Here is a 13,281-nt window from a genome sequence, read left to right on the forward strand (position 1 = left end):
TAACTCAATTATCTCCCAGGCAGAGGAGAGGGATTGTGTGCTGTGTGTGGGAGTGTTCCGCCTTGTAACCTTATTGTTATTGGTCTGTGACGTTGCAAATCAGTCTACCATCAGGTCCATGTGGGCATAACCCTTGCATGAGGATTGTCATATTGAACTGTGGCTCACATTAAACTGAGATTATTTTACCCCTTCATGAAGTCTTGGCTCATGTTTGGGGGATTGGAGAACTATATCCACTCTGGGGATTGCTATATCACAATACTCCCCCCTGAATATAATCACTAGCTCTTGTAAGAGCTGTTCCTGCTACGTTCTCTGGACTAGGAGACGTCTACCCACTGGAAGCTGGACCCTTGTCTTGGGTCCAGGGTGGATGAAAGACAGCAAGACCCAAACCAAGCTGTGGCAGTTTGTGGGGTTTATGGTGGTTATGGTGTTCCAGTACAGTGCTTATGGAGCTCGCAAGTACTAGGAAGCAGCGATGGAAGTACCCAGTCGGGGTGCCAGGCGGTCAGTCACAGAGCTCATGAATGATAGGGACATTATAATAGAAAAGAAGAACGGATGGATTATGGCCCGAAAATACTGTCACACTTAAATAGGTAGATTCTGGGCCGAATGCCTGCCTGCCTGCCTGCCTGCCAACATGGTGTGACAGCACCAACCGACAAGCCTACTGGATGATGGTCTACTACCGCTCTCTGGGGTCAGTGTATGTCCCTTTACTGGTGTTACTGCTTCCATGCATTATTTACTCTAACATTTAATGCCTCACTTCCTCTAGAAAAACCTTAGACACCATCTGTCCAAACCCACGTGGATTTGCATTCAAAGCAGAAGCCATTTCTCTGGCTGACTATAGCATGTGGCCGCAAGATTCCTCTTGGGTTTAGAACTCGGTGCTGCCAGCATTGCCTGGCTCCATGCTGCCAGTGTAACGGCTATGGGCCGCGATCTATACCGCCATTGTTATTGGTTTTATCAACTCGGGAAAAAAAAAAAGGAAGGTCAACCTAATGAGCTGGGAACTCATCTGACGTCACTTCCTGTTGTTGTTCGCGTTTCGGTTCCGATAAGCTGTGCGAGATGTACAGAGGCCGTGGGGTCCTCGCTGGCTGCTGACAAGGCGTTCACACGATATCACGAGCAGCCGGGCACGGTGACAGCGTGTGAGCTAACCTGCGGCGGTAAGTGTCTCTCACCCGGTGCTGGCAGGCCGCTCGCATTGCCGAGCACTCCGGATATCTGGTCATGTGATCAGTGGCTCGCTTTATAAATGGCTGCTGCAGCTGTAACCATGGAAACCGTGGGGTGGGGGGGGTCTAAATCTGTGTTTACAATAAACCCCTCACTCTGGTCTTAATTTGCCGCACGGACAGAGTGGGTTCATAGGATAACTTCTCAATTTACACATTTATATCAACATTTAGTTTAGTCTTAAAACTTCTTATTTATGTATTATTAGTATAACCCTCTTCACCCCCAAATTACTGATCGAAGAACACGCTGGAAGTGCCCCCCCCTCCCCGGCCCCACAAGTGCCTAATGTGTATAAAACTCATCCAATGAAAGGTTACAAAACCTCAGGGTAATTGAGATTAAAAGGATGTTTTAATCACCGCAAAAATTCAACTTTATGTTCCAAATAGATATGTATATGCACCATAACTACTGCAGCAAGCTGTGGTGGTTATGGTGGCAGGAGTCCCCTGTCAAACTGAATAATAATGGTTTGTCAAACAACCTGCATCTGGCATGGCAAACTGCCAGGGGACTCCTGGGACCATAACCACTTGCTCTGAGCTGTATATATGACATGCATTTTCATTAATTAAAATTATAAATAAGGGGATGGGGTCTGGATAGCTGCCTGATCTTTACACAGTGGTCACACTGAGTTCTCATAGTAGTATAATCCACACCCATCCTTCTAACGCCATAGTTAGCTGGTGGCAATTTAGGTGACCAGCCCCTACCTACTGGGAGAAAAAAAAGGTTTTACTTACTCTCGCAGCACTGGTTTCAGCCTATCCAATGCTTTCCCATGGAAAAGCATTTGGAGGCTACAGCATATGTGCGGCAATACACAGGGCTACACCAATCAGATGGTCTCTCTTGAGATGAAGTGGCCTGTGTGCCTATAGTGTCCCTTTTAATTTTAGCATTTCCAGACTGACTATTATTCATCGGTACCTCTGAGGAGAACTCAACCTCCACATACATTTATGCGCTGGGCTTGACAAATTTGTTTGGAGTCTAGGAGTCAGTTAGAAAAGTTAGTAGCCAGTTCAATGGGATCCAGTGGGGACCGGACTGGCCAGATACAGGTCAAGAGCAGAATTGTGATGCTCTTCTTTAGTGTGAATTCCTGTTCACAAGTACTGGGATGAAGTGATCTGAGATTACTTCCTCTAAGTGCTGCGATGTGTAAATTGAGGTTTGCACCTCACCACTCACTTTGCACTAAAAACTCCTGATAGGCCAGAATGCCTGGTGGGCCGCGGTGGCCATGGGCTGAGGCCGGCAGGGAGATCACAGGATCTCCCCTGCCGGTCTTTGCAGGGCCGGCACTATCCGAGCGCCGGCCCTGCAGTAGTCCATGGCAGGCCGGTGGGGAGATGAAAGATCTCCCACACCGGCCCACATAGAGTATATTCCAGCCGCCGGCAGGGAGAAAGTGAGGGAGCCAGGAGAGGAACACGGCGGAGCTCGAACTTGCAGCTCCGCCGGCTTCCTCTCGCGAGATTCAGAGCGTTGCCATTGTCACTCACCACTAAGACCACTAGGGATGGTTGGCGGCAGCAGCAGGATCCCCCCTCCCAGACATAAGGTAAGCAGGGAGGGGGGAAATAATCACCCACATCACATCAGCCTCACAGACACCCGTAACACTCACAGCACCCTCACACACACACACACACTGCACCCCTATCACACACAGCACTCCTAACACTCACAGCACACACACACACACACTGCACCCCTGACACTCACAGCACACACACACACACACTGCACCCCTGACACTCACAGCACACACACACACACACTGCACCCCTAACACTCACAGCACACACACACACACTGCACCCCTAACACTCACAGCACACACAGCACTCCTAACACTCACAGCACACACACACACACACACAGCACACACACACACACACACTGCACCCCTAACACTCACAGCACCCTCGCTCACACACTCACACACACACTGCACCCCTGACACTCACAGCACACACACACACACACACTGCACCCCTGACACTCACAGCACACACACACACACACTGCACCCCTGACACTCACAGCACACACATACACACACTGCACCCCTGACACTCACAGCACACACATACACACACTGCACCCCTAACACTCACAGCACACACACACACACTGCACCCCTAACACTCACAGCACACACACACTGCACCCCTAACACTCACAGCACCCTCTCTCCCACACTGCACCCCTGACACAGCACCCTCACTCACACACACTGCACCCCTGACACAGCACCCTCACTCACACACACTGCATCCCTGACACTTACAGCACCCTCACACACATGCACACTGCATCCCTGACACTAACAGCACACATACACTGCACCCCTGACACTCACAACACACACACACTGCACCCCTGACACTGCACCCCTGACACTCACAGCACCCTCACTCACACACACTGCACCCCTGACACTCAGCACCCTCACACACACACACACAGCTTCCTCACACGCACATAGCACCCTCACGCAAACACAGCACCCACTCACACACAGCACACACACACAGCACCCTCACGTAAACACAGCACCCATCACACACACACACACACACTGCACCCCTCTTGCACACACACTACACCTCTTACGCGCACACACACACACACACACGCAGCACCCTCACACACACTGCACAATATGCTATCCTAGCATTTTTTTCTCCTGGTATCCCAACTATGGAGACAGCAGAGACAAATTTCAAGCAAACACAGTGCAAGCATGTTATTGAGTTTGCTTGCGCTGTGCAGAACTTTTTCGCATGCCAGAGCTCTTCAGCAGAGCTCTACGCATTGTCTACCCTGGAAGAGCATTGAACCTACATGCTCACTTTGTGATGGGGCGTGCTTGTCATTGGTGATGACAAAACACACCCTATCTGGCCCGCCCCCTTTTTAGTGGGCCGCTGTAATTAAAAAATGCCCGGGCAGAATTTTCTTCCCAGTCCAGCCCTGGTGCCATGCATGACACAGGTGCCATATGCTTTTGACCCCTGCTTTAGGGACTCTGCCCCTTCAGTATTTCTGTTCTGCCTCATTTGCTAATCTGCCCTCAGAAGCTGATGTGACCTGTCTCCTAACGGAAATCACTGAAGCATTAGTTATAACCCATAGTATTGTTTGCACCTCCCAGCTTTTTTTTTTTTTTACTCACCTAGAAGCAGTGGTCGAAGATATGTGTAACTGGTTATGGAGAATTAACCTTTCAATACATGGCCTACCGGAAACTCTGCATACTTAGTACCTTTTATGAACCATTATAGAACCTATCAAGGCCTTAGGCCTTATGTATCCCCAAGAACAACTTGCTTGCTAAGTGTATTACCTTAAGCTGTTAGTACTTATCCTAGAGATGTAGTTCTCTGATTGCATTTCTCAATTCCAGGACTATGAGTTGCATATTTTCATGAGCTTTCTCTCTCCACTCTCCAGAGGAGGTAAAAATTAAAGCTTTTTTCCAGGGGGTATAGGAACAGGGTGGAGTGAGGTCACTCCATTCAGGTGTGGGCACACTGTCAATGAAGCCGGCATGTTGGTGTTAGTGAGGAGGTTTGCACTGCTTGTGGAAGTGTCCTCAAGCAGGGCAAATCAGCGATCGTCAGAGTAGAAGGAGCAGGGGTAAACCTTGCTAATGTGATTGTGATGGGGGAGCCGAGGCCATGGTAAGTGGCTGCAGGTTCCTTTTATGTCAGATTTCATTAGAGTTAATGTTATAGTACTAACTGCTTGAATATCCCTATAATAAAAGTTATATCTGTTAATTATAAAACAAGATGATTGAGTATGATTAGTGGCAGACTGTAAAGTAGACACTATATTTCCATACTACAAATACCCAGCATTCTACAGTGTAGTTGTAATGCTCCAATAATAGCATTCCTCTTCCCAAAATGCCTTCATCCTCCATTTGCCACACTCAGTTGGTGCACTTCTCCTCCAAACACAGCACTGACAAAATTAGCTTTGAACCCTACCTGGTAATTCTGGGATTAAGAATGGCATTTACCAAATCTGATACTTCGAACAAATATTGTTCTGAAAAAGGGAACTAAAATACATATATTTTATTTTCTGAAGCATGTCTGAAATGGGTCTTGTGGCTCGAGTTATACCAGTTTTGGACCGGAATATTGACACTCTTTCAGATATACTTTGTATGGCTCAAACAAACACTCAGTTATGTTTTTACCCTTGGATAGATCGGTGTTTCCATTAAAACATGGTACTATTTTACACCTTTAGTTTTGCAATGCTAATCATTTATCCTTTGCTTAGTTTAATGATTATAAATTTTACTTTTGTAGAAAGACCTCTCTGTTGGTTACCTCTGAACTGTGAATATGGCTGCTCCCTGTCCTCCACCTTCTCCAGCTGTCGCCAAGACTCTGGTAACCACCAGTGGATACTCTCCTGTGTTGGCCGCTACCTTTGCCTACTGGGACAACATACTTGGACCTCGAGTGAGGCAAATCTGGGCTCCTAAGACTGATGAAGTTGTTCTGAGTGATGGGGAGATTACATTTCTGGCGAACCACACTCTGAATGGCGAAATCCTGCGTAGTGCAGAGAGTGGAGCCATCGATGTAAAATTTTTTGTCTTGGCAGAGAAAGGAGTGATCATTGTGTCACTGATATTTGATGGAAAACGGAATGGTGATCGCAGCACATATGGCCTTTCCATTATTCTACCACAAACAGAGCTGTGCTTTTACCTGCCTCTACACAATGTCTGTGTAGCTCGTCTTACCCATTCCATAAGAAAAGGACGTATACTGATGCACAAAGTATGAACCCTCTCTAGCTAAGTAGATTGTAATGCTTTGTAAATTTTGATTGTTTATGAATTACACTTTTTATGTAAAATAACGGTTGTATGTTTCTTAGATTTATATATTGATACATTGTCCAAGTATCTAGGAGCCAGGGTGAAAATTTAGGATTGAACTTTAATTTTCAGTACATTTAGGATTAGGGTTTGCATTTTATTTAGCTTTAGACTTTATTTCTAGCCCTAACCATATAATGTTAAACCTCCATTTCAGTTCCTATCCTTCTCCTTTTTCATTGCTCTCTCCATTCCTGCTTGTCCCCTCGATTAATATTCAGTTATTCTCCTTTTACCTATCACTCTACCATGCTATATGAGTATGACAGTTTTCCTGGTGTCTAGAGGAAAACGATGGACTGAAGGGATAGTTTAAGGTACGTATACCTACCTTCCCTTGCATCCGTCTGCAATCTGCAAAGTCCACTTGCTATATTTTTGCATAGTTTAGTCAAGTATTAACATGGCACTTGTGGTTTATTAGGAAGCTATTCATTAGCATTTACAGCATCCGTTTTGAGAGATTGGAATGATTGAAGCAGCCTTTATAAGTCTCTTTTGTCTTTTAAAATCTTAATGGGTTCCCACTCCTTTTGTATGATCAACACATATGCAAATCTTGAACATGCCAGGTACTTTCCCTCATGAGTACTAAAAAAGAGGAATTTTAACTTAATAAAGCACTAATAGTAATAATATATATATAATAATTATCTCTTGAGGATTTCCTTATGTATGTCATATTTTGTTCTGTTATTTAATGTAAATTATTGATTGATGCACTATACTGAACCTTTTTTAAATTTGTGTTTAGTCATCAGATGGAGTTAGACAGTTCTTCCTGACATTTCCATTTTACCTATCTTGTGCAGGGCCAAAACATAATTCACATGTTGACAGGAGAAGTTGTCCCTATAATGGAGCTCCTTTCATCTATGAAGTCACATGGTGTTCCTGAAGACATAGATGTAAGTGCTTTAAATCTCAAGATGAGTCTTAAAATCCCTACTATGTTGCTTGCTGCTGTCACATCTTTCTTCACAGTGCTTTAATGCATACCATTACTCTTCTCTTTTTGCCTTAATATGTGAACACTTTCAATATAAAGTAATATATGTGTTCTGGTTGATTGCAGCATGTATTTGTAAATATTATTTGTAAGCATTACAGCCACAAGGCAATAAGTGTAAGCGCTTGGGATCTGTAAATGCAAAATAAAGGTGGAAAGCACTACAAGTGCCAGGATACAAGGAGACCAAGATTAACAGGAATACTTTCAAAGAGGTAAAAAACCGTGACAGCCACTAGAGGAACTTCTGGAATTGAAACGGACCTTTGGTCCATTATCTGATGCTGGACATCCTCACACTCTGCATAAGGACCTCCAGCGTCTGATTTATTAATTTTTTCCTAGGAAAGGATTGATTAAGGCTTTCCTATTGGGAAATCCTAATACAAGCGCAGCAATTGCCATGCATGCCCTCTAGGTCTCCCCCGCCGGCTGATGTCGGCAGGGGAGGAGCGTGTGCAGAGCCTGACCCAAGGCCAAGGGACATTGGAGCTGGTTTAAGGCAAGTGACTGGAGGGGGTTTTAACCCCTTCAGCCGCGAGGGAGGGGGCACTACAGGAGCCTATAGTGCCAAGAAAATGGCTTTGTTTTCCTGGCACTATAAAATCCCTTTAAGCCAAAATAGACTAATTAGAAACATTACATAGTAAAAAAAAAAAAATATATATATATATATATATATATATTTTTTAGCTTGACGGTTTTTAGAAAAAAATTGTGTCATTCCAGTTCCAATTCTCCAAAGTTCGCTGTTAAAATAAAGGAATGGAATAAAGTCCATTGTGTTTGGAATAGCCATGAAGAGCAATACTTCTCTAAACATTCGTCAGGTTTAACCAAGAGACAAGTTTTATCAGCATCCTTAATTGAATATTATTGTCTAACTCCTGAATCCCGGGTTATTGTTGATCATTTGTTTGTTTCAATGGAAATTGGCACTTTTCTAAACTAATCTTGTTACACCCTCTGACTGTCAATCAGGAACCAGTCCTGTTTCTTCCTGGTTTGGAGGGGCTAAACTTAAAGGGACACTGTAGACACCCAGACCACTTCAGCTCACTGAAGTGGTCTGGGTGCGGTGTCCCTTTTGCACTTCGTTCTGCCATGTAAAACATTGCAGCTCCAGAGAACTGCAATGTTTACATCACAGCTCTAAGTCTGCTCTCAGTGGCTGTCTACCAGACATCCAATAGATGGCTTCCAGAATCGAAAAAAAGACCTTTTGCTCTGCATGAGGACCTACAGCTTCTTATCTTTTCCCATAGGAAAGCATTGATGAATGCTTTCCTATGGGGAAATCCTAATGCGAGCGCGACCATTGCCTGCTGACATCGGTTGGGGAGGAGTGTGGGCAGAGCCTGACCCGGCACTGGATTCAGGTAAGTGACTGAAGGGGTTTTCCTGGCACTTTAAGTGGCAGCAATTGCCCAGAAGACCTGCCGTGCAAAGACTTCTCATTGAGCTGCATTGGGAAATCTGTGATGGGACAACCACTGAAAGTCTGGGCTGGGTTGAAAGAACAAGAACTGCAGGCAAGACATCTGTAGCCTGTGCAAGCTGTTTTTACATAAATAAATACAAGGCATAATTACATTTTCATAAGGGATATATCTACTAAATTTTGATATTTAATGTGGACGGGAGGGTGTCTCTTTAAAGCCCAGACCTTTTAGGATGTAATTGCACATTCTAGCTTTGTTAAAGGAGTAATCTGCATTGAGCTAGCACACATACACAAAAAAAATGAAAATACATGATTAAAGCATGTTTGTGATTACTATGTCGTACTAGAGAAATTAACCCCTTAAGACCGCAGGGCGTTCTATGCCGTCCCCATTTTGGTGGCTCTAAACGCCGGAGGGCAGCATAGAACGCCCTGCGATCTTTTCTACTTACCCGGTATGTATCGCGGTATGGGGGACTTACCTGGGAGCCCAGGGAGTCCCCCTCCGTCCTCTTCGACCCCCCCAGGGCCATGTGATCGCGAGGTCCTTGCGAGGACCCCGCGATCACATGGACGGCATAGCCGTCCATGTCAATGCCAGCAGGGGGAGTGCCTGTAATGACAGGTACTCCCCCTGCTGTCCGAAAAAATAAAATAAAATGTTAAAACAGTGTAAAAATAAGATTATATATACTTAGATCATATATATACTTATTATATATATGATCTAAGTATATATATATATATATATATACACACATACACATAAATATACATACACTGTCTACGTGTATTTTAATATTAATATATACATAATTATATATATATATATATTAATATCAAAATACAGGTACAATGATATTGATTAAATATATATATATTTATATATAAATATATAAATACGTTAAAAAATAAAACTAAAAAAATAATAAAAAATAGATAAAAAATATATAAACATGCGTAATTTCGTTCTAACTGTATTTTAAAATTAATATATATATATTGATATCAAAATACATGTAGAACGAAATAATATATATATCTATATACATAAGTATATACGTATATATCACTATATATATATATACCTATATATAAATAAAAATAATAAAAAAAATTTTTTTATATATATATATATATAATAATTCTACGTATATATTTATGTAATAATTTTACATAATTAGGTAATTTTATTAATTACAATTTGCAGGACCTGCCTGACAGCCCAGGCCGAAAGTCCAGGGAATTTAATTTGCTAGCACTATATTTAACCCTGTAACTTTCCAAGACACCATAAAACCTGTACATGGGGGGTACTGTTTTACTCTGAAGACTTCGCTGAATACAAATATTAGTGTTTCAAAACAGTAAAATATATTACAACGACGATATCGTCAGTGACATTTTTTGCATTTTTCACACACAAATGGCACTTACACTGACAATATAATTGTTGTGATACGTTTTACTGTTTTGAAACACTAATATTTGTGTTCAGGGAAGTCTCCTGAGTATAACAGTACCCCTCATGTACAGGTTTTATGGTGTTTTCAAAAGTTACAGAGTCAAATATAAGGTTTGCGTTTCAGTTTTTTCACATTAAAATTCGCCAGGTTGCCTTTGAGACCGTATGGTAGCCCAGGAATTAAATTATCCCCCTGATGGCATACCATTTGCAATAGTAGACAACCCAGGGTATTGCAAATAGGGTATGTTCAGTTTTTTTAGGAGCCACTTAGTCACAAACACCAAAATTTGCGTTCAAATTAGTTTTTTGCATTTTCAAATCTTAACACTAACTTTGGCCAGTGTTTGTGACCAAGTGGCTACTAAAAAAGACTGGACATACTCCATTTGCAATACCTTGGGTTGTATACTTTTGCAAATCATGGGGGTAATTCTTATTCCTGGGCTACCATATGGTCTCAAAGGCAACGTAACCAATCTGGCGAATTTCAATGTGAAAAAACTGAAATATGTAACACGCTATATTTGACCCTGTAACTTCCCAAAACACCATAAAACCTGTACATAGGGGGTACTGTTTTACACGTGAGACATCGCTGAATAGAAATATGTGTATTGTATTGCAGTAAAAGCAAACAGTTTTTTGACATTCACAGTGAAAATGTCACGTAGAAATAAAGAAATTAAAAAAAAATCTTATTTTCTCCCATTTTTAAAATATTTTTTTCATATTAAATTATGTTCTATACCTAAATATTTGTTGTTAAACAAAAGCCCTGTTTCCCCTGAATAAAATGATATATAATAAGTGTAGGTGCATTTAATTTGAAAGAGGTGAATTACGGTTGGACAGACATATAGCGCAAATGCCAGGTTTTGTTTACGTTTTTTTTGGGATCACAACTTGTACATTTGGCTGCGGTCTTAAGGGGTTAACTGACCTACAGATCTGAGACTATTCTCACTATGTTGTCTATTGAATTCTACAGATAACGTCCACTGTGCTTAATGATGATGACATTGGTGACAGCTGCCATGAGGACTTTCTCAGCAAGTAAGTTCCCCCGTTTTTTTGAAGTGGCTATTGTGTATTTTGGTTATTTCATTCTTGTGATAACCTGTTAAGATGCATGCATATATATCCTCGACAGTCATGTTGCTGTTTTCCCAAAGTGATTTTCTCTGTTGTGTTTACTTACCTATACTATAGCTTTCTCTAGAGAAAAAAAAGCATTAGAGTAAACTACAAAACTAATTATATATATTTTTTTTGTCTTGAAAACATACCTGATAGATTTCATTCTCATTACTGTCATACATAAATAAATAATACCTTTTTAGTAGAGATAATTTGACCCGAGTTGCTTTGAAATTCTATATATTGGTCCCAAATAAATGACAAGGCAAGTTATTTCACAAGGAGATAGGGAAGTGCTTTGAGAGAAAAGTGGTACACCCTGGGCAGAAAACCAAAAATGGGTGAGGGACCCTCCATCCCCACAAGTATACAGAAACTGAGAAAAATATGAGGCACAGCTACCACCTTGTTATATTTTTTAGGCAAGCTATAACTAAGAATATTTAATTTTCTTAACTTTTTAGATTTTTGGCCGCACGCCATATTTCAATAGAAGAGACTCTGGGTCATCATTGGGTACATGAATAATCGCTATAGTTCAATGAAATGTTGTTTCATATAATTATTTGAGAACTTAAAGGAAAGGCTGTCATCTTCTATGTACACTAAGCATTTGTTATAGTTCAATGATGTTGTGTTGTTTTTTTATGTATAATTTGTAAACATCTCTAAAGACCATAGCAAATGTAAATTTGTTTTGTGGTTTTCTTAAAGAGTACCTGTCGTGCCCAAAACTATTTTTGCTCTTCTTAAGGATCATCAAATTCTATCTATACATTGTGCTAACAGTTTTTCTAGCAAATTTAGACTGGAAGGAAAATAAATATTTAAAAGTACGTATTTCTCCCACCTGTCATTAATTCTTTAGCATAGACTGTATGCTGAGGAATTGATTGATAAAAAAGAGCAGAAGAGACCCCCCCCCCACAGGCTGTCCTGTTTTCCACCCATTCCACCCACAGCATGTCAGCATCTTGAAGGGGTATTGCTGTGCTTGAGGAAATGTCCCCATGCAGTGCATACCAGTGAAAAGACGATGCTGAGCACAGGCAGGCCGGAGGTAGGTGTTAGAGAAGAGGAAGTGTAACACCAACCACGGCAGAGGAGTAGAGGGCCAGGTAAGTTGTGACAGGTTCTCTTAAAGTTTCAAAAGTGGTTCAGTGGGTGTAAATAGGTTTGCAAAAAACAAAGGGGTTATTAAATGTAACGTGATCAGTTATAAAAAAAGTAAATAAAAAGGTTGTTGAATGAAAAATGAGAAGAAAACTAGCTAATGGTAAATTCTTCAGGGGATATAGGAAAACACAGACAAAATGGTGAACAGGACAAAACAAAAAAAGTGTGTCAGAAGGTAGTGATTTGTCAGTAGATCAGGTATTTTCAATTCACATAGCATAAACTTATTACAGTAATATGCCCACACACACTCTGCTTGACATTTTCCTGAATGGTCATCAAATGTTGAATGTTTGCAAATTGTGCCTGCAGTTTAGAGATGGTCATCAGAAGTCTAGTGGATCCCAAGGTAAAGGATAGTTCTGCCAAAACCAAAGGGATACATTATCACTAAGGATCACTAACTGAGCTTTACTATATGTAACAGTTTAACTAGCGCAAATTATGATACATACCTTAAAAAAATAATTGTAGATTTCATAGTTTATTCTCTAGTTACTAAAGTCTATCTGCTTCTAGAGAATATCATTGCAAATATTGCATTTATTATTCTACCAGGTCCAAACTAAACTCTTATTTGCAAGTGATCCAAATGTCCTGCTTCTCATAAATGTTTACTTTGTATTTCTTATTGTTTCCTATGCCCTTAGTTCATAGTTCCTGGAAGTCTTGTGCAACACATATTTTAGGAACTGAGCAATGCCTAATGATAGATTTTTAAAAGCCGCTAAAAGTAGAAGTGACCCCATGAACCTGTGAATGTCCCATATCATTTTCTGTCTGTCTTGTTTATCCTGAAATTCTCCTGCATGTTTTGCACTGCTGTAGCTTTTTTGATGTCCCTCTGTGTATCAGGAGGCTTA

The 13,281-nt window shown here is 41.4% G+C and overlaps 1 protein-coding gene across 1 annotated transcript in view; it reads left to right on the forward strand.

Annotated features, from left to right (window-relative positions):
• The first annotated feature begins 1,019 nt into the window (after positions 1-1,019).
• C9orf72 (C9orf72-SMCR8 complex subunit) overlaps positions 1,020-13,281 on the forward strand; it is a 44,699-nt gene continuing 32,437 nt past the window's right edge. The window contains exons 1-4 of the mRNA XM_063457229.1: positions 1,020-1,190; positions 5,604-6,083; positions 6,997-7,092; positions 11,094-11,158. Coding sequence (XP_063313299.1) covers positions 5,640-6,083; positions 6,997-7,092; positions 11,094-11,158 — 605 coding nt within the window. The 5' untranslated portion in view covers positions 1,020-1,190; positions 5,604-5,639. The remainder of the gene's footprint in view (positions 1,191-5,603; positions 6,084-6,996; positions 7,093-11,093; positions 11,159-13,281) is intronic.

Source organism: Pelobates fuscus, chromosome 5 (genome assembly GCF_036172605.1).
Source record: "Pelobates fuscus isolate aPelFus1 chromosome 5, aPelFus1.pri, whole genome shotgun sequence".
Taxonomy (NCBI): Eukaryota; Metazoa; Chordata; class Amphibia; order Anura; family Pelobatidae; genus Pelobates; species Pelobates fuscus.